The 27,635-nt window shown below is 51.6% G+C and overlaps 3 protein-coding genes across 7 annotated transcripts in view; 1 reads left to right on the top strand and 2 right to left on the bottom strand.

The window, feature by feature from the left end:
* Positions 1–4,947: 4,947 nt before the first annotated feature.
* PDZK1IP1 (PDZK1 interacting protein 1) lies at positions 4,948–12,316 on the top strand. 2 transcript variants are annotated; one of them, XM_010356872.2, is made up of 5 exons: positions 4,948–5,038; positions 5,249–5,437; positions 7,887–7,995; positions 10,174–10,269; positions 11,859–12,316. In XM_010356872.2, the coding sequence occupies exons 2-5, from the start codon at positions 5,371–5,373 to the stop codon at positions 11,929–11,931; spliced, it is 345 nt and encodes a 114-aa protein (XP_010355174.1). In that variant the 5' UTR covers positions 4,948–5,038; positions 5,249–5,370; the 3' UTR covers positions 11,932–12,316. The 2 variants fall into 2 exon arrangements, with proteins under 2 accessions (XP_010355174.1, XP_030769010.1); XM_030913150.1 differs by having other exon boundaries at positions 4,959–5,038; positions 5,291–5,437.
* On the bottom strand, positions 9,634–16,473 carry LOC115892259. Of its 4 annotated transcripts, none has more exons than XR_004052154.1 (4): positions 16,205–16,468; positions 15,407–16,001; positions 14,994–15,291; positions 12,393–14,026 (listed from the first exon to the last, which is right to left on the bottom strand). XR_004052154.1 is itself a non-coding variant. In XM_030913149.1 (3 exons), exons 2-3 carry the CDS (start codon positions 15,240–15,242, stop codon positions 9,755–9,757), a joined length of 579 nt encoding a protein of 192 aa, XP_030769009.1. In that variant the 5' UTR covers positions 15,243–16,001; positions 16,205–16,473; the 3' UTR covers positions 9,634–9,754. The 4 variants fall into 4 exon arrangements, 1 of the variants encoding a protein (XP_030769009.1); XR_004052155.1 differs by having other exon boundaries at positions 15,132–15,291; positions 16,205–16,466; XM_030913149.1 differs by lacking the exon at positions 12,393–14,026 and adding an exon at positions 9,634–10,222 and having other exon boundaries at positions 15,132–16,001; positions 16,205–16,473.
* A 7,361-nt stretch (positions 16,474–23,834) lies between these two features.
* The window catches only part of LOC115900758 (cytochrome P450 4Z1-like), a 48,124-nt gene continuing 44,323 nt past the window's right edge, over positions 23,835–27,635 (bottom strand). The window contains 1 exon segment of the mRNA XM_030942364.1: positions 23,835–23,897. Within this exon segment, the coding sequence (XP_030798224.1) occupies positions 23,835–23,897 (63 nt within the window).

The following is a 27,635-nucleotide window of genomic DNA, read 5'->3' as shown; positions in this document are numbered from 1 at the left end:
TCATAATCTCTTAACGGAGTCACAGGATCACAGGCTCCGGAACCGGAAGGGCTAGAACCTTGCTACAGTTTCAGTGTATGTCCCTCTAAAATTCGTATGTTAAAACTTAAACCCCAATTAGCTGGGCGTGGTGGTGGGGGCCTGTAATCCCATCTACTCAGGAGGCTGAAGCAGGAGAATCACTTGAACCTAGGAGGGGGAGGTTGCAGTGAGCTGAGATTACGCCATTGCACCCCAGCCTGGGCAACGAGAGCAAAAACTCCATCTCAAAGAGAACCAAAAAAACACAAGGGCTGGGACCTCTTGGAAAGGGGTTAAGTCAGGAGGGCTTCAGCCCTGTGAATGGATTAGTGTTCTCAAAAACGGGGTTGAGGGGAGTGTCCTGGTCCCTTTCACCCTTCCATCCCTCCCGCCGTGTGAGGGCACAGCAAGATGTGTCATCGTGGAAGCAGAGGGCAGCTCTCACCAGATACCAAGCCTGCTGGTGCCTTGATCTGGGACTTCCCAGCCTTCAGAACTGTCAAAAAGTAAATTTCTGTTCTTTATAAATTACCCAGTCTAGGATATTTTGTTAAAGTGGTACAAAGAGACTAAGACAAACCCCTTTTGCAGACACCTTATTGGGTGACCTGGTCCACGGCCTCTGCTCTTACATGTCTAGGGATGGAGAGCTCACCCACCAGCTCACCCTCATTTCAGGCTGAACAGCTCCAACTGTCAGAGGAATGGTGGCCATGTCTTCTCCTTCACATACAGAGATGAATCAGACACAGTCCTTGCCCCACAGCTAGAGAGTGGAGAGAGACAAGGACTCAACTACAGATCAAATGTTTTATTCATTGAACAACCTTTCTCTGAGCTTCTGCTCTTTGTCAGGCCGGTGGTAGGCACTGCATATACTGACATTTAATTTCATAAAATGTGTGTCGAGTGTGTACTCAGGCACTGTGCTCAGTACTGGGTGGTAAGGGAGAGACAGACATGATACCTTCCCTCCATGGAGACAATTATTAAATGAGTAAGCATACAAATCAGTGTGTGATTGCAACTTGTGATCATGGTTGTGAGGAGATGAGCAAAGGAGACTCGTAGAAGGGAATGACTTCAGATGGGAGAGAAAGGAAGTGAAAAAGTGTTCTTGGAGAAAGGGATGTAAAGGAAGATCAGCTTGCTGGGCAAATAGGAGTGGAATAGTGTTCCAGGCAGAGAAAAGATCAAGTGGAGAGGAGTCTCTGATGTGGGAAAGAGCTTGGCTTTTGTTAGGAAGTGACAGGAGGCTCCGGGGCCAGACCAGGCTGGAGAGGTGGGTAAGGGAAGATTGCCTGGGCCCTCAAACCCATGCAAAGAAGTTTGCATATTATTTTAAGGGCTGATGAATGCCATAAAAGGGCTTAAGCAAGATGTGTTGGAAAGAATAAAACAAAGTCTCCAGGAGCTCTCCAGCTTACAGCAATGATATTAACAAGATGAATATTATAAGAATGAGTAAAGAGCTGGGCGCGGTGGCTCACGCCTGTTTTCCTAGCACTTTGTGAGGCCGAGGCGGGTGGATCACCTGAGGTCAGGAGTTTGAGACCACCCTGGCCAACATAGTGAAACCTCGTCTCTACTAAAAATACAAAAATTAGCTTGGTGTGGTGGCGGGTTCCTGTGATCCCAGCTACTCAGGAGGCTGAGGCAGGAGAATCGCTTGAACCCAGGAGGCGGAGGTTGCAGTGAGCCAAGATTGAACCATTGCACTCCAGCCTGGGTGACAGAGAGAGACACCATCAAAAAATAAAGTAAAATAAAATAAACAAAAAAATAAAAAATAGTAAAGAAAGCTTTTATATTTGTGTTCTAAACACGCTTTTTGAATGTTCTCTGCACTTTTTCTCAGGCTAAGCTCTTTGCCTGGATTCTTCTCCCCAGGCTGTCTGCCCAGTACAACACTCTGGCTAACTTTGCCAGCATCACCTCCTCCAGGATGCCTTCCTTAACAATGTAGTCTAACAATGTAGTCCACCGTCAGAGCCCTGAGCACGCCCTGTATGCTGTTCCCAGACTACTTACATGTCACTGTCCACCGTCCCTTTCTTCAGAACACCCCTGGAAGGGGGCAAAAGTCGGGGCTGGAGGGAGGGGAGGTTGCAGAATCTTCAGCAGCAAACTGGCTCCCTGCACTCCTCAGTCTGGGATTGGAACTAGACACTGCCACCTGCTGGCAGTGAGTGGAATGGCTGACAAGATGGGGTTGGGAGGAAGGAGACTCCTGGAAACAGTCCAGGCCCACTTTGGCTTTTCTGAAGGGCAATCGCACAAGGTCTAGCTGGATGGAGGGCTTGTCTAAGGGGCCTGATGGTTCTGGGTGACATCTGAAGGGCAATCGCATAAGGTCTAGCTGGATGAAGGGCTTGTCTAAGGGGCCTGATGGTTCTGGGTGACGGCTGGGCTGGAACAGGAAGGAGGAACTGAATGTTGATGGAACAGCTGCTCAGGACACACGGTGCAGCCCTGTGGGGCTGCTGAGACCTTAGTCTAGTCCCTGGGCCTAAGCCAGACCAGTAGGGGGGCCCACCTTGTTACCATGGAGATCAGGGCTGTGTGCATACAGCTGGGGAGATGACCCTCCACCCGTGTGAAGACCTCCAGGGAGGAGGAGCCAGCCTCAAAGCCAACTGTCCACCCATGCCCCCTCTTTTCTGGAACAACTTGTTTTGCTCTAAAGCTTGGGACTTTGACCCAGGAGGTATGTTTTCCTCCTGTTGGTCACCTGATGTCCTTCCTGCTCATCCCCTTCCCCCACCACTGCCGAAGCACAGTCCAGGGGATCCTTTCCTTTCCCTGGGTTTTTCAGGGAAGTGGAGGATACTGGGGTGAGGAAGGCAGAACCTGGGACTCGAGTGCTGATGGCACTGGTTGGAGGGAGTGGCACAGCTGTGACCCCCACCCTCCTTTTCTTAAGTCTCTCCTTACTAGGCTCCTGGGACACCCCACTTTTCTGGGGTTGCTCCCTCCTGTTTCCTCCTGCCCCTTCTTCCTTTGAAAGACTTTTATGTGTTGGGGCCGTGTCTCTTTCTTTCCATGCTCTCCTTCTGACACCCCTACCGCCACTACACACAATGGGGAGACCATGAGCTCCCAGGCCTCAGTTACCATCCTTGTGCCGCGGACGGCTCCCACATGCCCCACTCCAGACCCAGGGATTCTGCAGCCTTCCAGACGTCTCCCTCTGGAAAGTCCACAGGTACTGCAAGCATAATACCTCAAAATCTATAGCTCGTCAATCCTCTCATCCCCCAAACTTGCTCTGGCCCCTACTGAGGCACCAGCATCTACCCAGCTGCCTACGCCAGAAACCTGGGAGTCACCTGCACCCCCGCCTCCCGCCTGTACCCACTCCCAGTTCAGCACTGTGTTCTAGCAGCCACACCCTGGCTTCTCTACCTCCTCAACAGGGCTCAGATCTGTTCCCACAGCCACTCCCTGTCCAGGTCCAGGCACTGGTGTTGTGGCCACTATAGTAGACCCCCAGACTCCTCTTCTCCAGCCTTTGCATGCCCCTTTCACTCTCCACACTACATGGAGAGGTGTTTTCCCAAACGCAAAACTGACCACGTGACTCCCCTCCTTAAAATTCTTGGAGAAGTCACCAGTAGATGTTTGCTAAATTCAGCCCCATTCCTTACGTTCCAATCAGTGATTCTCTGGCTGTTCATTAACATGCACAGTGCTTACTCCAGTCTGTGCTAGAAGATTCTGAGGACACCAAGTTGGGGGTGGGAGGGAGGACAGGATATACATGTTTGGGAGCAAAGTTACCCCGGATCACTTTGCGATACTCCATCTTTGGATGGCAGTGGGCCCGACTGCACACGCATGTGAACACACACCCCCCCACCACACACACACACCCCACACACACACCCCACACACACAGGAAGCAGGCCTGAGGCATGATGTCTGAGTGCTCCCGCTGAAACAGGAAGGCAGAATCATCCTGCCATAGGAAGGGCTGCCAAGGAGGCCTGATGAATAGGAGTTTGGTGGCTTCAGGAAAGACAGGCTGTGGAGGGGCCTTCAATTCAGGCGCTGGCTCCTAGGGACCTTCCGTCTCTGATGAGACTTTGTTCCAGTTGACCCGCTCCTTTCTAGGGAGTCAGCATCTCAGCTTCCCATACTTCTGGGGTGGGGGTGGGGCAAGGAGACCAGCATGACCCTTGGTCAGGGGCCTGCACAGGAACTCTGGCCACTCTCAGTCCCTGAGTTGGAGGGCCAGGTGGACGCCACATGATCCTGGGGAGACTTTTGCCTCTTTGGAGGGCTCTGGCTCCAGGGCCTCCCTGTTCCAGGGGCTAGGTGTGCCTCCCTCAATGCTGCTTTTGGCTATGAGGGTGGTGGGCTCAGGGCTTCTGGGCCCCAGATCGCACCTTGCCACCTGGGGTGTCCGTCCTTTGTCCCCCACAGCAGGCTGTGTTTGCCCATTTTGTCCTCTGTCATGGGTGGAGATGGATCTGAAGTTGGGTGTTGAAGCCTCTGACCAAGCCGGTATCTTGTTTTGAGGCCCTGCCTGGTTTCTAGGGACCACATCTGGGGCCAAGAGGAAGAACTGAACTGGGCCTAGGTCAGCTGGGCTGGGTCAGGGCTTTGGCATAGGCTGTGAAAGCTGGGGACTGGGACCTTCAGGTCCTCTATGGAGATCTTTGCAGGAAGGGGTGGATTTAGGAAGCTACTGGGCTGGGCCAGGGCGTGGAAGGCACCGAAGCTGTGGTGTGTCCCAGCATTAGAGTCCCAGGGTTTGGCTTGGTGGGGTAGGGGCAGGTGAGGGGGAGAACAGGAAATAGGCTAGGCTCTCGGGGGAGTCTGGCAGCTTTGAGCCTTCTCTGGGCTTCTGGGGTTTTCCCCAGGCTCCTGAGCCAGCGAGCACATTTCTTAATCCCACTGTCAGCCTTCCACGAAGCCCCGCCCACTGGGCTCAGTCAAGGCAGGAGCGACTGTGGTCACCCTTTTCCCTAGAATCCAGCCCCACTGCCAGGAAAAGGGAGCTCAGGGCATGGAGGTGAGGCTGGGGCTCTCCCACATCTGCTTGGTCCTCATACCCACCTCCTTAGCTGGCCCCAGTAAGATGACCTCGAATGCCAGCACAAGTGAGCTGGGCACCGGCCAGGGGAGGCCAGGCCTGCCAGCTCATTACCATGGGAGGGAGGGCAGGTTCTCTCCAACGCCCCGTCTTCATTTCTCCTCCCTCCCTCGCCTTCCTCCTTCCTAGCTCCTCTCCTCCAGGGCCAGACTGAGCCCAGGTTGATTTCAGACAGACACCAACAGACGCCACAGCAGCTCCAGGAGCCCAGACACCAGCGGCCAGAAGCAAGGCTAGGAGCTGCTGCAGCCATGTTGGCCCTCAGCCTGCTCATTCTGGGCCTGCTCACAGCAGTGCCACCTGCCAGCTGTCAGCAAGGTAGCTCAGGAGGAGAGGGTTGGGCACTGGAGCCCCAGGGGTGGATAGGTGGTGTTCTGGCTCCCCTCCCCAGGGCCTTGATACTTACAGTTTGGAGGGGGAGCAGGGACTGGGCTAGCTGAAAGAATGTCCCAAGGCAGAGACCTCTGAACCAAGTCTCTGCCTGTCACTTGTTTTCAACGAGTGAAAACTGGCAGCAGCAGGGAAATGTTGGTTCTAGGATCTTGGGGAGGAACAGGGCAGGAGCGGGCATTGCCCAAGGGGAGGCTGGTTCCTGAGTACAGGGGGCCCAGGGATACAAGATGGGTGAGAATGGGCCCAAGCCACCCCTCAAAGGCTTGGGCTTTGTCTCAGTCTCTTGGGCTTGGGTAGAGAACAGTGTCCAGTGTGATTCCCCCAAATATCTGAGCTCTTCGTCCTGCTCTGCCTGAATTGATGTGTGACCTTGAGCAAATCACTGCCCCTTTCTGAGACTTAGTTTTCTCACCCATAAAATGAGAACAATAAGCCCAGCCCTGCCCACCTCCTGGGGCTGGTGCCAGGTCAGGGGTGTAGAAGGGCTTTGCACCTGGTCAAGCAACACAGCCAAGGTCTGGCTTTCATTCTACACTGTCAGGCTGCACCTGCAGCCAGAGTCTGGGGACTCTGCAGGTGGGACTTGGTCCAGAGGGGACTGGCAAAGATGCTTCCAGAGCTCCCCTCCCACCCCCACCCCAAGCTCTCATGTGTATCTGCTTTGACTCTGTCTCCCAGGTCTTGGAAGCCCTCTGGGGAACTGCAGACCAGAGAGGTTGAGTCACACAGCAGGGCAAGAAAGGACAGGGCTCAGACCACCTTTCTTCTGCCCCAGGCACTGCCCTTTGCTGTATGTGCCAATCCCACATGGGAGGAGGAGCAGGGACTGTGGTCCCTGGGGTGACTGGAGGGAATTGGCTGCGGGGTCTAGGAGGAAACAGGGAGGGGCCTCCAAGGTTGAGCCCTAACTCCCCATGCTTGAGCAACCACTGACCTGAGGGAGCAGGCTGAACCGATAGGGAAACAATGACTCCCAAACTCTGCTTTTTGGCAGGTGTGGAGTTGAGGATAATCACACTGTGTGTCTTCTGCTTCCCCTGGAGATAAGTGAGGTCTGACCTCACTACAGGCCAGAGAGTTCCTAGCCTCCTTCCTCCTTCCCAATATTTGCCAGGCTCGGAGAAGAGGTCAGGTCTCCACTGCAGCAGGACAGCTTTTGGTAGACTCAAAGGAGGACATTTGAGCAGGAGTGAGCCAGAGGAAGGTTTTCTGATGTCCAGCCTGGGTCCCTCAAAATATAGGGATGCAGGTGTTCTGGCCTGGAGGCAGAATACCGCTCGGAAGCCTCCTGCTGACCTGTGTTTTGCCCTGGGACCTCTCCCTGCTGAGGATCTTTCCTCTGCAGGGCTGAGCTCCTGCAGGCTCATGGAGTGCAGTGATGCTGGGGAAGAGGAAAGTCCTTTGGAGAAGCAAGGGCCTGAAGGCAGGGACTTCAGGGAAATATTGAGGGACTGTGTTGGTGTCAAGGGTCAAAAAGCAGAGAAGGGACCGGGTGCTCTTGCCTGTAATCCCAGCACTTTGGAAGGCCAAGGCCAGATCGCCTGAGCCTAGGAGTTTGAGACCAGCCTGGGCAAAATAGTAAGACCCTGTCTCTATTAAAAAATAAAAAAAATAGAGAAAGGTGCATGGCTGGGGCCTCAACCTAATCTCTGACCCTAGTCCCTGGGCACCCAGCTGGAGGAACCAAAAGCAGCTCAGGTTTTGAGGCTTCTTTCCTGGTCCCCAAGACCCAGAGAAGAGCTCACCCCTCCCTTCTTCCCCTCTAAAGATGTCCTGGTCCACTCCTCTCTCTGGGTACCCCAGGCACCCCAGATCTCCCCAGCTGAGCGGCCCTGAGAGTCTCCCACTCTCATATACTTCTTACCATCAGAGAAACCTGTTGCTACAGAACAGGATCTTCTAGATCCCAGACCAGTCTTGTCAGCTCTGGGTCCTCCTCAGCCTTCTGGGAGCCACTCCCAGCTGCAAGGCCTAGGTTCGCTGTCCAGGGGGCTGCCCTTTGGTCCCTGGGGCCCTGAGCCCTGCATGTGACCCCCCTTGGGGAGGGAAAGAGGCTCTGGGATGCCTAGATCTCAGATACAGCACTCTAAGGCTCTTCCCTCCTTGGCTTCTCACTCCTTCCAACTCCTTTCTCTCTGAGCCTCTGTCGTTCCTCCAACTCCCTCCTTTTCCTAAGCTCAGTGGAGCTTAAGATGCTTGAGTGGGTCAGATGGGCCGTATCCCACCCCTGCCTCCCCAGAATGTCTCCTTGGTCCTGGCAGCTGGCTGAGGGCCTTCAGCACAGGTGGGGCCCTTGGGGAGTGAGGCCCCTCGCTCTCCTGCACATGCAGCCCCACTGTGGCCCCGTCTGCTACAGCCCCTCTCCCTTTTTTAGGCCTTGGGAACCTTCAGCCCTGGATGCAGGGCCTCATCGCGGTGGCCGTGTTCCTGGTCCTCGTGGCAATCGCCTTTGCAGTCAATCACTTCTGGTGCCAGGAGGAACCGTGAGTGCTGCCCAAGGCCCCTGAGCAGGCAAGGTGGGCCCAGGACCACTGGTCTTGCTTTAGTAGCAGTGAGAAGGCCCTCAGAAACCCTGTGTCCAAACCTCCCCGTGTGTGGAAGGGAAACTGAGGCTCAAGGTCGTAGGGTGGGTTGGTGACAGTCGGAATGAGAGCCTAGGCTTGCTGGCTCCCAGACCTGGGCTCTGTGGGCCTCACAGCTCTGGTGCCCACTCCCTGGGAGCTTTGGAGAAACGGCTTCTCTTCTTGGAGTCTTTGTGTTTCTGCAGAGCCAGGATAGCAGCCCAGCCTGTGATGGGGGCTGTAAGGACCTCTAGAAGGGGTAGTCCCTCCTGGTGGGTCAGCTGTGGTACAGAGAGGGAATGGGACAGACACACCTCCTGCCCTCATAGGCTCAGACTAGAGTGAGCTGTCAGAAGTTCAGGAGTTGCTGCTGAGGGAGAGTGCAGAGGACACTGCAGGGCCTGACCCGGTCTGGGGTGGTCAGAGAAGGCTTCCCCATTGCACGTTTATCCTGAAACCTGAAGAACGAGGAGGAGTCACTACCAGGATAGAGTGGCGTGGCAAGAACACTGCAGTTGAGGGAAGGGTACATCCAGGTCCTGAGTTAGGGGTATGGCACCAGGGCTGCTGGGGACAGACACACACAGGTGAAGAGCGGGCGGGCTGAAATCCAACTCACTCTGCACTCACTAGGTCAGGACCCTCAGGCAAGGCTGCCTCTGTCCCAAGGGCATTTCTTCCCAGATCTCACAAAGGTGGCCTGGTGGCTTGAGTGCTAGCCCCATGCAGGGTTGCTGAGGAAACACCAGTGGCTCAGTGGGTGGAGAAAGGGATGGAGACACCTGAGACGAGGCTGGTGAGGTGGGCAGGCCCAGGCCAACCAGGCTCTTGCACACGAATGACCTGAGCTTTGGGCTTTACCTAAGTGAGTAGGAATCCAGTGATAAGTTTTTTTTTTTTTTTTTTTTAAGTGGAGTTTTGCTCTTGTTGCCCAGGCTGGAGTGCAATGGCTTGAGGCTTGATCTCGGCTCACTGTAACCTCCGCCTCCTGGGTTCAAGTGGTTCTCCTGCCCCAGCCTCCTGAGCAGCTGGGATTACAGGCTCCTGACACCACTTTCAGCTAATTTTCGTATTTTTAGTAGAGATGGGTTTCACCATGTTGGCCAGGCTGGTCTCCAACTCCTGACCTCGTGATCCGCCTGCCTCGGCTTCCCAAAGTGCTGGGATTACAGGCGTAAGCCACCGTGCCCTGCCTCCGTGACAAGTTTTTAAGCCAGCTTCGGGATGAGACACTGCCTTAGCAGAATGACCCTGGCTGCCTCATGGCAGATGGATGGTGGCGGTGGGGGAGTCTCCAGTCTGCAGGCCTGGAGAGCAGTGAGGGGGCCGGCATGAGGTCAGGAGGGGGTCTGGACTGTAGCGGTGGCCAAGAGGGTGAAGTGAAGAGACAGGTCTGAGCACTGTCTAGGAGGTGGGGACCCTGGGAGTTGGTGGTCACAGGCAGCAGTGGACCCGAGGGGAGGAAGGCAGGTATGGCATCGAGGTTTCTCATGGGGGATCACTCACCAAGGCCCAGAACACAGGAGGACGAGCAAATGTAGGGGCAACTGTTTAATTGGAGACATATGAAGTCTGGTGTGCCTGTGGGATGTCTAAGGAAATGAGCAAGTGTTCGGTTCCCTGTGACCCTCGTGAGAGCAGCTTCTGGGAGGCTTCAGGGAGAACCCACACTGCAGGGGGTTTAAACTTGAGTAAGAGGCAAGGAGCTTTTCATTGGATGCTCTTCAGATAGGCTTTCTCCACCTGCCCCAGCTCTGCCTGAAGGGCCACCAGCCACATCTGTGCCCACTGCCCAAGGCACGACTGGGGGAAATTTGAGGCAGACACTGCATCCTGCAGGGCCTGCTGTGGAGGCTGAACTGAGGGCTTTGGACTCAGGATAAGTCTTTTGCAAATATTTGGCCCCCCACCATGGAGTGGGGAGAAAGTGTGAGACCCCATGGGTGGGGCCAGAAGCTGTGGCTGACAGGCCCCGCTGCACACAGCTCTGGGAAGGGCAGTTGCTGGCCTTTGGGCTTGTGAGAACCAGGACCCAGAATAGGGTCTGCTTGGATGAGGAGGGTCCCACTGAGGAGCCCCACTGATGAGTCCCGTCCCCAGGGAGCCTGCGCACATGATCCTGACCGTCGGAAACAAGGCAGATGGAGTCCTGGTGGGAACAGATGGAAGGTACTCTTCAATGGCGGCCAGTTTCAGGTGAGGTGCAGTGCATGGCTGCCCTGTGCGTGCTCCCAGGGCCTAAGGAGAACCTCAAGACGGGTGCTGCTAGGGGGAGGTGGCTGGGGAGGATCGGGACTCATGTGAGCAAAAGCTAGTGAGGCAATGCAGGCTTTGTGAGGATTGCAGGGCTCTGTGGGGGAAATGCAGCCTCTGTGTGGGGCGAGGGCTCCGGAAGGGGACAGAGACTTGGGAGGGTAGGGTTCAGCGCAGGGGAGGGGACCCATAGGGCAGTGGGTACCATGGGGACAAGGGGTTCAATGGAGGAAGGGACAAATGAGTGAGGGACTCAGTGAGGGGAAAGCTCAGTAGATGACACAGCTCAGTGGGGGATGGGCTCACTGGGGGATGGACTCAGTGGGGGATGGACTCAGTGAGGAATGGGTTCAGTAGGGGATGGAGCTCAGTGGGGGATGGGTTTAGTGGGGGATGGGTTCAGTGAGGGATGGACTTAGTGGGGGATGGACTAAGTGGGGGATGGACTCAGTAGGGGATGGGTTCAGTAGGGGATGGACTCAGTGGGGGATGGACTCAGTGGAGATGGGTTCAGTGGAGGATGGAGCTCAGAGGGGGATGAGTTTAGTGGGGGATGGAGCTTGGTGGAGGATGGAGCTTGTTGGGAGATAGGTTTAGTGGGGGATGGAACTCAATGGGGGATGGAGCTCAGAGGGAGAGGAGTTTAGTGGGGGATGGAGCTTGGTGGATGATGGAGCTTGTTGGGAGATAGGTTTAGTGGGGATGGAACTCAGTGGGGGATGGAGCTCAGTGGGGCATGGGTTCAGTGGGAGATGGAGCTCAGTGGGGGATGGGTTCAATGGGGAATGGGTTCAGTGGGGGATGGGTTCAGTGAGGGATGTCCTCAGTAGGGGAAAGACTAAGTGGGGGATGGACTCAGTAGGGGATGGGTTTAGTGGGGGATGGATTCAGTGGGGGATGGGTTCAGTGGGGGGATGGATTCAGTGGGGTATGGACTCAGTGGAGATGAGTTCAGTGGAGGATGGAGCTCAAAGGGGGATGGGTTTAGTGGGGGATGGAGCTTGGTGGAGGATGGAGCTTGTTGGGAGATAGGTTCAGTGGGGGATGGAGCTCAGTGGGGGTTGGAGCTCAGTGGGGGATGGGCTCAGTGGGGGATGGGTTCAGTGGAGGATGGAGCTCAGTGGGGGATGGGCTCAGTGGGGGATGGACTCAGCAGGGGATGGGCTCAGTGAGGGATGGGTTCCATGGAGGATAGGTTCAGTGGGGGATGGATTCAGTGGGAGATGGAGCTCAGTGGGGAATGGGCTTAGTGGATCATGGGCTCTGCGGGGGATGGGCTCCATGGGGGATGGGCTCAGTAGGACCCACTGGTGGAGCAGTCCACAGGAGGAGGGAGATAGGTGTCAGGGAGGGGATGCTGAGAGGCCTCCAGACTCAGATGCATAAGCCCAGATGTGGTCAGGAGGATCCCCTTCTGGGAGTCAAGCATTTATTCTGGAAGCTATTACCGTCACAAGTGCAGGATGGGGCAGGGAGAAGGGGATAGAATGGGAGGAGCGATGACCCACCAGGCCCATGCCTTCTTCTTTCAGGTCCAGTGAGCATGAGAATGCCTATGAGAATGTCCCCGAGGAGGAAGGCAAGGTCCGCAGCACCCCAATGTAACCTTATCTGTGACTCCAACCCCAAGACTCCCAGGCACCTGGGATGGATGCCCAGTGCTACCACCCAAGCCCCCTCCTTCTTTGTGTGGAATCTGCAATAGTGGGCCGACTCCCTCCAGCCCGACGCCGGCCCTCCCCTCCCCTGAAGTATAGCCAGCCAAGGTTGGAGCTCAGACTGTGTCTAGGTTGGGGCTCAGCTGTGGCCCTGGGGTCTTCCGCTCAGCTCAGAAGAGCCTTCTGGAGAGGACAGTCAGCTCAGCACCTCCCATCCTGCTCACACGTCCTTCCCTATAACTGTGGAAATGGCCCCAAATTCTGTGAAATACTTTTTGTATTTCTGGGGCTGAGGCCCAGCAACAGCCCCTCAGGCTTCCAGTGAGTCCCCATCTTGCTTTCTGAATCACGACAATCGCCTTCTGACTCGTCATAGTGGCTTTGGGGGATTACCCAGGAAGCCCCTGTACCCACAGGGCAGCTGGGACCGAGGGGGCCCAGGCTGGGGAGGGGCTGAGAGTGTGTGGCCAGGGTGAGGGTAAGAGAGGGTTGGTGTCTTTTCTGGTGTTTGAGAGTGAAGCACCCTCAAATGGGAGTGTCTGATGACACCTGGGAGAATTGGGAGGCAGGAAGACCAGGACAGGTGAGCCCATTTCTGCCAGTGGGGTGTTTCTTGTCCCCTCAGGTCAAACCCTTTCAACCAGAGCAGCTGGGCATGGCTTCCCAGGGCAGGGCAGGGCAGGGCAGACCCTAATATGAGCTAGGTGCCCCCAGTGCTGATCAGTTTCATGTATGCAGGGAAGGAAGAGGATGTCAGAGGCCTATGGGCTGGGGAGCTCACCCACTCTACCCTTGCTCCAGTCCCCGCCCCCAAAGCACCCTTCATCCCTGAGGCTCTGGGCTTTTCCTTGCACAGTGCCGTTCACCCTCTGCCTCTGTGCTGGAGGTGTCATGGTGGGTTCACACAGATCCTAGCTCTGTCTCCCTCTGGTAGGCCCTCTGTGCTGGGCTTTGGCATAGGAAGTGTCAGGAAGGAGTCTTGGGTTGAGACTCAGGAAGCCCAGATCTGAGTCCTGGGTCCTCTGCCAACTTGTGTGTGAGCTTGGGAAAGCTGTTGTCCTCTCTGAGCTGAGCTTTCTGTCCATGGAAGATTTGGCCAGTCTCACGGCAGAGCTGGAGGAGAGCCCAGTCCTTGCCTATGCCTGCCTCGCCCAACTCTCAGTCCTGGGGTGGGAGTCGGGGTAGGGACGGGAGGATCAGGAACCTGGGTCCTAGTAGGAGCAGGGCAGAGGGGAGGCGTGCCTTGCCTGGCTGGCGGAACCTGGAGGCCCCTCACCTCTGTGACTGCTGGCCTTATGGGAACCTTCTGTCTCTGTCCTGGGTGATAATCTGAGACGGACTCATCCAGAATAATTCCCAGATCCAGAGAAGTGGGGCCAGAAGGTAGGAGGCCATCCACCTTGTCCCAAAGGTCTCCCTTTGCCACTTGCCTCAACCTGTCACAGCCCCCTTGTTTCATGTTACGGCCATTCTTTTGCTATTCTAAGGCTTCACCAAGTACCACTGGGGAAGACTCATCTTAAATGGAAATAATCTCTTCTCACCTCGTTGGGTTTAGGATGCAGACAGCAGCAGAGGGAAGAGGCCTGGGTGGGGGAGCAGCAGCTTTGCTCCAGGCCTAACCCTGCCTTTCTGTGTGTCTTGAGACAAGTCACCTCCCCTCTCAGGGCTTCAACTTAATGAACTGCAGCTTGTGATTTCTACTCTAGGCTTTTGCTTACGTGGCTTTCTGTGACTCATGCCTTTTCACCCCACCTCTGCCAGTTTAAACTCTGCCCATTGTTTTTTCTTGACCCAACCAAGGTTCCTCCTCTTCTGGAAAGTCTTCCTTGATTAGACCAGAGGGCAAATCCAGGCCAGCAGCCAGCCCAGCTTCTCCACTCACTGAAGGAGAGACAGAGGTTCCTAGAGGGTCAGGCCTCTGCTAGGGCACAAACAGTCCCCTCTTCCTTTCCTGCCTCCTGGTGGGAAGCTTCTGGCTGCCGGATCTGATTCTCCTTTCACGAGGCCACATTTCCTCCCAGCTCTGCCGTCAGTTGTCCCTGGGTGGGTGGGAGTGGGTTCGAGTCAGGTCACCCCACCAGCCTACCAGGGCCAGAAGGCAGAGCCACCATCCCTGTCTCCCTGTAGCAAGTGAATCCCAGCTCCTCACACCTGTGAGGTTTTGCCAGGAGAAGCCTGCTTCTGCCTGGGCTTACCTTGCTCCCCAGCAGCTGTCTGGGGCCTCTCTAAGGGCCTCGTTGTCCCCCTTCTCATTCTGTCTTGCTCAATATGGGTAGATCTAAGAGACTGGGAACCCAGGGGGCTCCTGCAGGGGCTGGGCCGGCACTGACCTTACAGCCCCTCACCCTCACCCCATGTTCCTGCCCCGATCGGGGGCTGGGAGCAGGAAGCTGCTGGCCCCAGAACCGCTGAGACCCCCAATCCTTATCGCTCATTCCCACCTGCCAGCCTGGCCAGATCGAGGAGGGAAAGGAGGCTGGGCCCAGGCCAGGGTGGCGCTTAATGACCCTCCGGGGGCCTAATCTCAGACTGGCAGCCACGGAGTGGCTCAGGCGCACTCCTGGAGAAGGCTGATAACGCACCAGCTGGGCCCCCACCATCTATCGCTGCACAGCCAGTCTCAGGGGCGGCCTCTGAGGGCCTGGGGAGGGGGAGCCTCTGGACTAGGGCGGGGCTGGAGGCAAGCTCTCCGCTCCCAGCACTGAGGGAGAGGATCCTGAGCTCTGTAAGTGGCAGACAAGGAAGATACCCAGTCTGCAGGAGGGGTGGGCTGGGTCTGGTGGGAACCCCCAAACCCCTGTGCTCCTTCTCTCTTTCCTGCTCTCTTCCCAACCTTTTCTCCACACATAGGACCTCTCCTGCCCAGGCCTGTCTCCCTTTGTCTTTCCCAGCCTCCATCCATCTCTGTCTCCCCGTTTCTCAGTCTCTCTGCCTCTGTTTTTGTCTCATCCTCTGCCTCTCTGTCCTGTCTCCCTTCCTCCTCCTCCACCTGAACTCAGCGCCCACCTCCTATTTCTCCCTTGCATCCCTTTTCAGTTTCCAGCTGGTTCTGTTGGTTGTCCCCTTCCCAGCTGTCCCCTGATTCCCAAGCTTCCTTGATGTCAGCCCTTGGCCGGGCAGTTCCCATGATCTCAATGGTCTCACTTCTGTGTGTGGCATCATCTCTCCGTGGTCCCGTCCACCAGCTCTCTGCCAGAACCACAGGCTGCTCCAAGCCATGGCTCTCAGACCAGGATGTCTTACTCTTGAAGACATTTTTGCTCTTCCTGGAACAGGCCTTGCACCTTGCTTTCCCCTCTCTCACCTAAAACGTGTAAGTTTCATAGGGTTACATTATAGATAATACCCAAACTCAGGCAGGAAAGAAAAGCCTCCACCCAGCAACCGCACAGATGAAGGGAGACTGCAGCACTGCTTACTTCCGTTAGACTTGAAGAGGAGCTTCCAACCAGGAATTGGCTTTGAAAACAGGCTGTGGAGTTCCATCTCCAGAGTGCCAGGTGGTCAAGGGGAGTTTCAAGATTACTGCCCTCATACTCAGAGTGACATGTGCAGAAATACTATCTGTTTATTGTGCTTCAAGCAGCCATCAGATCAGGACTATTGCTGGGCAAAGCCTCTTCCCGCAGCCTAGGGGTAGTAAAGGTGGAGGTAGGGGTGCTGGGGGTGGGGCCAGAATCACACACAGTCTGCTCTGGCCTCTTTGCCCAACTTCACAGGCAAGTCAGGTGGCTGAAGCCAGCAGAACTTGCTCTGGGACCAGGGTGGAGGCACCTACCTGCCATCCAGACCTGGCCGGGAGGTCCTGACTCCCAGCTTGGCTTGGCTCTCCTCCCAGGTTTTTTTTTTTCTGTCCCTGGCAGTGCAGATGGTGGCCAAAATCTTGAGCTTGGGAATCATGCCCATTGGTTCAAATTCCAGACCCGCTCCTCACTGCCTGTGGGATCCCCTAGCCTTTCAGATCCTCCATTCCTTTGCCAGTAAAATTGGCTCTGTAGTGCATTCCTTGCACGGCTGCTGGGAGGAAACAGAGATGACATCCGTGTTGTTATTGCTCCTGAGACTTGCCAGAAAGCCCTCCATGATCAACGTAGATGCCATTTCTTCCCAGACGCTCCTTTCCCCACTCCTGGGTTCAGCATTTCCTCTGGGCAACTTCAGCCCTTGCTCCTCCCTCTTTTTGCACCCGCCCCACCTGCTCCACTCACTCCACTCACCCCAGGGTGCTGTCTAGTTGTCTGCATCCCGCTCCTGCCCCGGGTCTGGAAGCTCCTCAAGGGCAGGAATGGAGTGACTTCCCTCTCTGTGCACCCAGGACAGGGCTGGGCAGGAGAAGGGAAGCCGAAGGAGTGGTGGAGAGTCCCGAAGGAAGGGACTAAACTCCAGCTATCTGTCCAGCAGTGTCTGTTCACACCCTTCCTCCCAGCACGGGCGCAGACATACACATGCGCAAATGCTCACTCTCTTTCTGGTTGAAAGTCCTGGAGCCCTTCGGAACGCTGCTGCCCGGCGGGTCTACAGTTTAGAAAGCTGTTCTGCCTGCCCGTGGCCTCGGCTGCCACCTGGTGGCTGCGCGCTCTAAAGGAAGGGTAGATTCAGCAGAGCCTCGGAAGTTGAGCTTCAGGCGCCGCTCTTCCCCCTCACACTGGGACTAGACGCCTTTCCAAGGCATAGTCCCAGAAACCTCTTAGGTCATGCCAGCAACTGGATCTTCCTGTGGAATGCAAGGGCAGTGGGACCTCCGAGTCCCCTCCTTGTGGCCCCAGTGACCGAGTCTGTGAACACCTCAACCTCCCTGCGCTTTTGGTGGGGTCAGCTTGGGCGCTTAGCCATCCTAGTCCTGACATTACACCTCTTCTTTAAGCAGGAGTCTGGGAGTCCAGTGGGTTCTGTCCTGGGCCATGTTTTTTCCAGAGGGTGAGAGATGGCATCGTTTCTGGGACCTTGTTCCCTGGAGACTCTGGCCCCCTGAAGAAACAGGATAGAGAGAGCGAGAGCAAGAGAGAGAGAGAGAAAGAGAGAGAGAGAGAGAGAGAGAGAGAGAGAGAGAGAGAGAGAGAGAGAGAGAGAGAGAGAGAGAAAGAGAGAGAGAGAGAGAGAAAGAGAGAGAGAGAGCGAGAGAGAGCGAGAGCGAGAGCGAGCGAGCGAGAGAGAGAGAGAGAGAGAGAGAGAGAGAGAGTATTAAGGATGAATCTCAGTGTCTGCCCCGAGTAAATTGGAAGACGATGGCATCAGGGGCACTGCTCTGGGCTGTATAGACTGTGCCTTCACTAACAGGTCCCTGAGACCAGGTGTGGGCCCGTATCCCTGGAGGGAGGGGTGCCTTCCTCTGATTCGAAGGTATGATTTAGGCTAGTGAATGGCATTGAGAATGGCAGATGCCAGGGACAAGCAGGAGCGTGTGTGGCTTGAGGATGCGGCGTGGATGTGTGACATTTCGGAGCCTGCAACACATCCATAGGGAAGCCCTGGAGGAGCAGTTGGGTGCATGGTGGAGTTCTGAAACTCAGCTGGGCAGTCAGTACTTGAGCCAGAGATTCTGCTTTCCACCTGGATGCCCACTGAGAGGTTAAGAGCTCAGGTCTGGGTCAGGCAGCTTGGAAGTAGCACAGCTTGAACACTTGGCAGCCTGGGACTGTGGATAAATCAACTTAATTCTCGGAGCTCCAGTTCACTGTAAATTGAGGCAGTAAATGATGTCTACATGATAAGTGGTGTTATGAATGTTAAACATTCACATGAAATGCATAGAATAGTGCTTAGCATACAGTACACAATAAATGTTAGCTATTTAAAAATTACTACGGTTATTCTGATTGCTTATTACAGAGTGAACTGAATTGGATGCAAGATCATGATGCGTCAGAGCTAGCAAGTTCCTTAGGATCATTTAGCCCAGTTTACTAATACAACACTATGGAATTTAAGCCCAAGGAGGGGACAGTACCTGACCAGGGTCATGTAAGGAGTTGAGTGAGAAGTAGGCTGGAGGCTCTGCATGGCTGGCAGGTACAGAATATGCCAAACCCATCTGCCAGCCTGGATCTCTTGAGGCATCAACACAATGGAGCTGGCCACACTGATTTGTTCCACACTGCTGAGGCTGGTACAGTTCTGGACATGGACTTTGTAAATGAATAACTGGGCCTTTGGTCAGTTCTAGCTGTGAGCTTGGAGGTATGGGGTGGGATGGTGAGGACAGTTGGGGGCAAAGTGAGGAAAGGGGCAGGGAGGAGAGGGGAGAGAGAAAAAGGGGAAAAAGGGGAATGAGACAGGCTGAGCTAGTGAACTGGAATTGGAGGTTGGGAAGAGGCTTTGCTTGATGGTGGTGGGGCTGTTTTCTTTTTAATTTTAATTTAATTTAATTTTAAGTTCCAGGCTACATGTGCAGGATGTGTAGGTTTGTTACATAGGTAAAAACATGGGTTTGCTGCACCTGTCAACTCATCACCTAGATGTTAAGCCCAGCATGCATTAGCTATTTATCCTGATGCTCTCCCCACTCTTGTTCCCAACAGGCCCCAGTGTATGTTGTTCCCCTCCCTGTGTCCATGTGTACTTATTGTTCAGATCTCACTTATAAGTGAGAATATGTGGTATTTGGTTTTCTGTTCCTGTGTTAGTTTGCTGAGGATAATGGCCTCCACCTCCATACATGTCCCTGCAAAGTACATGATCTCGTTCCTTTTTATGTCTGCATCGTATTCAATGGTATATGTGTACCATCTTTTCCTTATCTAGTTTATCATTTATGGGCATTTGGGTTAATTCCATGTCTTTGCTATTGTGAATAGTGCTGCAATGAACATAAGCTTGCATATATCATTTATTTTTATTTTTATTTTTGAGATGGAGTCTCATTCCATCACCCAGGCTGGAGCAGATGCAATGGTACAATCTCTGCTCACTGCAACTTCCTCCTCCTGGGTTCAAGCAATTCTCGTGTCTCAGCCTCCAGAGTAGCTGGGACTACAGGTGCCTGCCACCATGCCTAGCTAATTTTTATTTTTATTTTTGTATTTTTAGTAGAAATGGAGTTTTACTATATTATTCAGGCTGGTCTCGAATTCCTATCCTCAGGTGATCCACCCGCCTGAGCCTCCCAAAGTGCTGGGATTACAGGTGTGAGCCACCACACCCGGCCACATGTATCTTTATAATAGAATGATTTATTCCTTTGGGTAGACACCCAGTAATGGGATTGCTGGGTCAAGTGATATTCTGGCTCTAGGTCTTTGAGGAATCACCACACTGCTTTCCACAATGGTTGAACTAATTTACGTTTGCTGGTGCTGTTTTCTACATTGAATCTGAGGGCTACTGTATGATGTGTAGGACACTTTCTGATTGGAGCCTCACAATGATCCTACCAGGTGGTTACAACTGAGCCCAAGTTTTAGAGGAAAAAAATGTAGACTCAGAGAGAGAAAAGTGATTTGCCCAAGGTCACATAGCCAGCTAGTGGCATTGAACCCTGGCCTTTTGACTTTAAATCTATGGCTAATTCTACCCCAGCATAGGGTTCTCTTTGGGGTGTGTGTGTGTGTGTGTGCGCGCGTGTGAAATGGGGAGACAAAGAAGGGAACAGTGTTTGCCTCTGCAGAGCATGCAGTCCATTTGGAAGCATGCATGTGGGAAAGTGGGGAGGGACCCTGTCAAGCATCTAAGAGGAGTGGTTGGCATGTGCTGTGTCCACCTTCATCCTTCTCACTCACTACTCAGTGCCTGTAGCCTCGCCTCTCTCCCCAACACTCTGCTAGGATTGCTCTCACCAAAGACACTATTGTCCTACTCCCTGTTGAAAGGTAAGATGGTCTATCTGATTCTTCTGCTCTCAGTATGATAGGATAATCACCATTTTCTCTGGGAAGCTGTTCCTGACCATCTGCCCACAGCTCATCAAGCTCCTATGAGCCTGCAAACTCACCCTGGTCATGCTGCCCATCTCTCTGAACACGATTGTGAACTCTGAACTCTGTGAGGCAGACCATATAACACCTCTTTATTGCAATGTGCAAGTGTGTTGCATGGGCCTGGAATATAGGAGGTCTCCGAGAGCTATGTGTTGACATGGAGACCTTGTCCCTTGCACGCACTTACACTGCTTCCAGTAAAGTATCAACTTCCAGATCAGCACCTTCAGCTCCATTCCCTCCTGCACAGCTCCACAGGCACCTCAGGTCCAAAATGGAATTCTTGATCTTTCACCAACTTGAGTCCTTTGTTCCTGCAAGTGGCACCCATTCACCCAGACCAGAGATAAGGGAGTCACCCAGAATCCCCCTCTCCCTCAGCCCCTGAGTTTCACTTTCCAACACATCTCCCTCCACTGCCACTCCCAGTTCCCCGGCTTCAAGCCTCGATCTTGCCTGATGTTTGCAGCTGCCTGCCCCCTTGTTTTCATTTTCACCCCCAAATTTTCCTCTGCACTGCAGCTGGGGAGACCTTTCCTGCTAGAATCCAGCCATTCACACCTGCGAGACGAATCTAAACTCCTCGAGGCAGGTGTAGCCTAGTGGCTATGTGTGTGAGCTTGAAGCCAAATTTCCCTGAGCAAATCTCATCATGCCAATTTTATATTAGCGGGAGGTACTCTAACAAGGGCATATCAGGGACTGAATATGCACATTAGGGATAAAATGAGGCCCATCTTATGAGGTTGTGGTGAAGAGTGAATGAGTTAATGGATGTAAAGAAAGCATGTAGTATGCTCAGTGAATGACAGCCATCGTGATTTTCCTTTCCTTGCCTGCAATATCTCGAGCAGCCACTAGATGACTCCACCTCCTTCTCCTTTTCCAGTGCTGCCAACACACTATTGCTGGAACTTCTCCTGCCTTCCCTCCCCTCCCTCACCACACACCTCCATGCCTGTGTTGTTCATGTTTTTCCTTCTGCTAGCCTTACCTTCCTTGGGGCGTCTCCCTGACATCTTTTACTACATCTCACCCTCAGCTCTTGGAGGGCGGGATGTACCCAGGAAAACTGGCATAGTGCCTGCATCGAACAAATACTCAATGTTTGCTGAATGAATGAATGCAAGTTAGCCAATATCAGCTCAGCTACTTACATCACTTAGCCTCCACAGGTCTCAGGATCTCCTTTTATCTGTGGTGACCATCCGGTGCAAAGCCCTAGCACAAGACCTAGCATGCTTTAGACCCATGGTTGCCATGCACAGCCAGCTGTCTGTCAATCATTGCCCATTCCCATTGCTCACCAGCCTTTGTGCACTCTATGTTCACCCCCGTTACCTCACCAAGCTGAGGGTCTTAAACGTAGTTTTACCTCTTCCCAAAGGTCATTCTTTACTTGGTAGGGTAGAGTCTAGAAATAGTCTGCAATTTGGTTAGAGTATAGATTTAGTTTGCAACCCAGCTGGGCTGGGTGAGCCCAGGCTTGGCTGATGGCTCAGCTGAGCCCAGAGGTTTCCCATCTGCCTGGAAAGCATAGGCTCAGCCTCCCACTTCCCTGAACCCCAACCAAGCATCCTGGCTGGCTGTGCTCCTGGTCCTCTTTTTCTCTACTCTAGTTCCTGTCCTGGCTTGGGCTGGTTCCTGGCCACTCCTCATGGATCTCTGGTCTCTGCCTCTGTCTTTACCTGCTTGACCCTGGTCCTTGTGCCACTTACAGTAAAGCCCTGAAGCAATGACCATTTTTTATAGGACCAACTCTCAGGAGATGGAGATTCAATCACTCCATCAAAGAATATGAGCATTTCCGAGGCTCTTGTAAGGTACATACTTTCTACTGTTTTCCTTAAGGGTTGAATCTATCTACACTTAATCAATTCCACCACAGTGTACAGTGTGTGTGGAGGGGCGTGGGGTTGGTGGTGGACTGTCAGAGGCTGAACACTTTTCGAAAACTTGTTGACAAAGTTTATTGCTTTCTCCATACGTAATACCAGTTCCTGTTCTCTGTATTGGTTGCAATATCTTTTTTTTTTTTTTTTTTTTGAGATGGAGTCTTTCCCTGTCGCCCAGGCTGGAGTGCAGTGGTGCGATCTCTGCTCACTGCAACCTCTGCCTCCCGGGTTCAAGCAATTCTCCTGCCTCAGCTCCCCGAGTAGCTGGGATTACAGGCGCACGACATTATGTCCGGCTAAATTTTGCATTTTTGGTAGAGACGGGGTTTCACTATGTTGGCCAGGTTCATCTGGTACTCCTGACCTCGTGATCCGCCCGCCTTGGCCTCCCAAAATGCTGGGATTACAGATGTGAACTATCGCGCCTGGCCTGCTTGCAATATCTTGAACAGCCACAAGATGGCAGAACTTATACAGTTACTGGTTCAGCATTGATCTTCCTATCAATGTGAAGTTTACTTTTTGTCGTTTACCTGTTCACTTGGGCACTGCCCTGGTGTTATGGACCGAAAGTGAAAATTGATGAGAAGATCAATGCTGGACCAGGAACTCCCCCATTACCAGTGCATATAGGGGAGTCTGCCCAGGCTGCGGGTCTGAGTGGAGTGGCCACTGATGGATGCTTGGGGACATGTGAGAGTAGCTAGAACCCCCGCTAGAAGTCAGGTGTTCGGGATTCTAGAACTGGCCTTGCCCTGCCTCAAGTTTAGCTACCAGTTATTTCTTGAGGACTATCTCTATGCCGCATTTTGCCCGACCACCACAATGGAAGCACCCATCACCAGGGTTTGTGTCTGAGGCAACTGGTTGTTTTATAGAGGTCTCAGGCAATGCAAAGCCCAAGACAAACCTGTGTGGTCATGGCGACCTGGCAATCTTTATTAAAATGGAAGCTCTGGCCAGGCGCGGTGGCTCAAGCCTATAATCCCAGCACTTTGGGAGGCCGAGACGGGCGGATCACGAGGTCAGGAGATCGAGACCATCCTGGCTAACACGGTGAAACCCCGTCTCTACTAAAAAATACAAAAAAAAAAAAAAAAAAAAAAAAAAAAAAAAAAAAAAAAAAAAAAAAAAAAAACTAGCCGGGCGAGGTGGCGGACACCTGTAGTCTCAGCTACTCAGGAGGCTGAGGCAGTAGAATGGCGTAAACCCGGGAGGCGGAGCTTGCAGTGAGCTGAGATCCGGCCACTACACTCCAGCCCGGGCGACAGAGTGAGACTAAGCCTCAAAAAAATAAATAAATAAAAATAAATAAATAAATAAATAAAACGGAAGCTCTGATGCCTGAATTTGTAAACCAGGTCGTTGTGATGCAGGAAAGTATTCTGGCAAAGGTGGATGAGTTTGGTAATATTAGATATCACTTCTGGGCAGGAGTCTAAGGCTTCTGGAAGAGAAGAGGTGGAGCAGCATAGTAATGGATGAAATGACTGGTGGCAAAAAGGACAAGTTTACTTCTTGTCCTTTACTCATGACCTGTTCACTTGGGCACTGTCCTGGTGTTATGGACTGAATGTATGTATCCCCCTCAATTTCATGTGTTTAAATTTTAGTCCCCAGTGTGATGTTATTAGAAGGTGGGGCCTTTCAGAAAAAATTAGGTCATGAGGATGGAGCCCTCATGAATGAGATTAGTGCCCTTATAAAAGGGACCCCGGAGAGCTGTCTTGCTCTCTTTCTGCCATGTGAGGACACGGCAAGAGGACAGTGGTCTGCAGCCCTGAAGAGAGCCCTCACCAGCACCTGACCATGCTGCACCCTCGTCTCAAATGTCCAGCCTCCAGAACTGTGAGTACTATGCTGAAGAGAGCCCTCACCAGAACCTGACCATGCTGCACCCTCATCTCAGACATGCAGCCTCCAGAACTGTGAGTACCACGTTTCTGCTGCTTATAAGCGATCCAGTCTATGGTATTTTGTGAGAGCAGCCCTAATGACTACCTTGTGACTGAAAGTATACTTCATAATAGTGTTCGGGGTCACTGGGAAATGTGTTCAGAAGATTTCAGATGTGCATCAGCAATGGTCTTCTTCCATTTGTCCTGGAAAGAGAGATGAAAATCACATCACAAAAATGCTCATCTGTGTCTATTGGCCCTTTTCCTTACATATGCCTGAAACTCCAACCTCTATGGGTGCCTTTTGTGCTTATTTTGGCTCTGACATAGAGAGAAATGGAACAAAATAAATGTACAGTATAGGCCGGGCGCGGTGGCTCAAGCCTGTAATCCCAGCACTTTGGGAGGCCGAGACGGGTGGATCACGAGGTCAGGAGATCGAGACCATCCTGGCTAACACGGTGAAACCCCGTCTCTACTACAAAATACAAAAAACTAGCCGGGAGAGGTGGCGGGCGCCTGTAGTCGCAGCTACTCAGGAGGCTGAGGCAGGAGAATGGCGTAAACCTGGGAGGCGGAGCTTGCAGTGAGCTGAGAACTGGCCACTGCACTCCAGCCCGGGCGACAGAGCGAGACACCGTCTCAAAAAAATAAATAAATAAATAAATAAATAAATGTACAGTATAATTACAGCTACTGTAAAGCGAAGCAATTTGCAAACCTCAAAAGGAAATCCTGTGTCCAAATTGCCTACGTCCTATGGACTACACTGTGGGGCTCTGCCAGTATTCTGTGTGAGCTGAGAACTGGCCACTGCACTCCAGCCCGGGCGACAGAGCGAGACACCGTCTCAAAAAAATAAATAAATAAATAAATAAATAAATGTACAGTATAATTACAGCTACTGTAAAGCGAAGCAATTTGCAAACCTCAAAAGGAAATCCTGTGTCCAAATTGCCTACGTCCTATGGACTACACTGTGGGGCTCTGCCAGTATTCTGTGTGACTTCCAGAAGATAACTTGACCCTCTTTAGCTAAAGGTAACACCAACCAGAGTCTCTGTGATCTCTCATACACAATGCTCAGCATTTAATAAGAAATCAGTAGGCACAATGACCCATTCACCAAGCCAAAGCAAAACCAAAGCAGACAACAGAAATAATCTCTTAGGAGAAACAGATATTGAGTATTCAGACAGAAACATTAAAATAGCCATGAGTAATGTGTTTTAGAAAATAGAAAGACGGAGCATCTCATCAAAGAGTTCCATCTATAAAAAGAGTGAAATGGGAATTCTGTAATTTTTATTTTATTTTTAATTTATTTTTATATTTTGTATTTTATTTTTAATGGAGAAACAGAGTCTCACTCTGTCCCCTAGGCTGGAGTGTTTTGGCACAATCTTGGCTCACTTGAGCCTCCTCCTCTTGGGTTTAAGTGATTCTCATGTCTCGGCCTCCCAAGTAGTTGGGATTACTGGCATACACCACTATGCATGGCTAATTTTTGTGTTTTTAGTAGAGATGGGGTTTCAACATATTGGCCAGGCTGGTCTCGAACTCCTGGCCTCAAGTGATCCACCTGCCTCAGCTTCCCAAAGTGCTGGAATTGATTACAGGCATGAACTGCCATACCTGGCCAAAATCTGGAATTATTTAGCAATGCTTTGTAGTTTGGCTTTGTCTATAGGCTTTGAATATATTTTTATAACATTTATTCCTACATATTTTGTACTTTTGGCTGCTATTGTAAATGGAATTATGTTTTGAATATCATTTTCTAGCTGTTCATTGCTATTGCATACAAATACAATTGATTTTTGTATATTAATCTTAGTGTTGGAGGTACTCAAGATCACTCTAAGGTTTGAAGATTCCCTGGAAGGACTCAGAGAATTCAGAAAACCTATTATACTCATGGTTACAGTTTATTACAGTGAAAAGATACAGACTAAAATCAGCAAAGGAAAAAAGTGTATAAGGGGTGTCCAGGAGAGACCAGAAGTGAGATTCCAGTAGTCTTTACCCAGTGGAGTTATATGAACAACACTTAATTCTCCCAGAAATGATGCGTGACAACACATATAAAATATGACCAACTAGGGATGCTCATCCCAGCCTTGGTATCCAGGGTTTTAAAATTTTCATGTACTTATTTATTTATTTATTTTTTACTGGGAGCCAGTCATTTAAGCTGTAGCATCTACAGGACTGACTTTAGTTACTCAGTGTCCAGCTGTTCCTGAGGCGAACTGATGAGCATGGCCCAAGGCCTCCCTATAAATCACATGATTTGCACAGACTGTCTGGTGCGGCCCAGGCAGGCAGACACTCTTTTCTGGCAAGGTGGGGCTCAGAGGTTGTCTCCCAGGAGCCAGTCAAAAGCCATTCTAATCTTTTTTTAAATTTATTTTATTATTATACTTTAAGTTCTAGGGTGCATGTGCACAACGTGCAGGTTTGTTACGTAAGTATACATGTGCCATGTTGGTTTGCTGCACCCATCAACTCATCCTTTACAGTAGGTATTTCTCCTAATGTTATCCCTCCCCCAGCCCCTGAGAGGCCTGGTGTGTGATGCTCCCCACCCTGTGTCCAAGTGTTCTCACTGTTCAGTTCCCACCTATGAGTGAGAACATGCGGTGTTTGGTTTTCTGTTCCTGTGTTAGTTTGCTGGGAATGATAGTTTCCAGCTTCATCCATGACCCCACAAAGACATAAACTCATCCATTTTTATGGCTGAACAGTATTCCATAGTGTATATGTGCCACATTTTCTTAATCCAGTCTATTATTGATGAACATTTGAGTTGGTCCTAAGTCTTTGCTATTGTGAATAGTGCCACAATAAACATACGTGTGCATGTGTCTTTATAGTAGCATGATTTATAATCCTTTGGGTATATACCCAGTAATGGGATCATTGGGTCAAATGGTATTTCTAGTTCTAGATCCTTGAGGAATCACCACACTGTCTTCCACAATGGTTGAACTATTTTACAGTCCCACCAACAGTGTAAAAGCACTCCTATTTCTCCACATCCTCTCCAACATCTGTTGTTTTCTGACTTTTTAACGATCGCCTAACTGGTGTGAGATGGTATCTCATTGTGATTTTGATTTGCATTTCTCTGATGACCAGTGATGATGAGCATTTTTTTTTCATTTGTCTGTTGGCTGCATAAATGTCTTCTTTTGAAAAGCGTTTATATCCTTTGCCCACTTTCTGATGGGGTTGTTTGATTTTTTTCTTGTAAATTTGTTTAAGTTCTTTGTGGATTCTGGATATTAGCCTTTTGTCAGATGGGTAGATTGTAAAAGTTTTCTCCCATTCTGTGTCTGCCAGACTCTTCACTCTGATGGTAGTTTCTTTTGCTGTGCAGAAGCTCTTTAGTCTAATTAGATCCCATTTGTCTATTTTGGCTTTTGTTGCCATTGCTTTTGGTGTCTTAGTCATGAAGTCCTTGCCCATGCCTATGTCCTGAATGGTATTGCCTAGGTTTTCTTCTAGGGTTTTTATGGCTTTAGGTCTAACATTTAAATCTTTAATCCATCTTGAATTAATTTTTGTATAAGGTGTAAGGAAGGGATCCAGTTTCCGCTTTCTACATATGGCTAGCCAGTTTTCCCAGCACCATTTATTAAATAGGGAATCCTTTCCCCATTTCTTGTTTTTGTCAGGTTTGTCAAAGATCAGATGATTGTAGATGTGTGGTGTTATTTCTTAGGGCTCTGTTCTGTTCCATTGGTCTATATATCTTTTTTGGTACCAGTACCATGCTGTTTTGGTTACTGTAGCCTTGTAGTATAGTTTGAAGTCAGGTAGCATGATGCCTCCAGCATTGTTCTTTTTCCTTAGGATTCTCTTGGCAATGTGGGCTCTTTTTTGCTTCCATATGAACTTTAAAGTAGTTTTTTCCAATTCTGTGAAGAAAGTCATTGG

This window comes from Rhinopithecus roxellana, chromosome 12 (genome assembly GCF_007565055.1).
Source record: "Rhinopithecus roxellana isolate Shanxi Qingling chromosome 12, ASM756505v1, whole genome shotgun sequence".
In the NCBI taxonomy this organism is placed as follows: domain Eukaryota; kingdom Metazoa; phylum Chordata; class Mammalia; order Primates; family Cercopithecidae; genus Rhinopithecus; species Rhinopithecus roxellana.
Note: the sequence above shows the minus strand (reverse complement) of the source record. Positions and strands in the feature narration are given on the sequence as shown.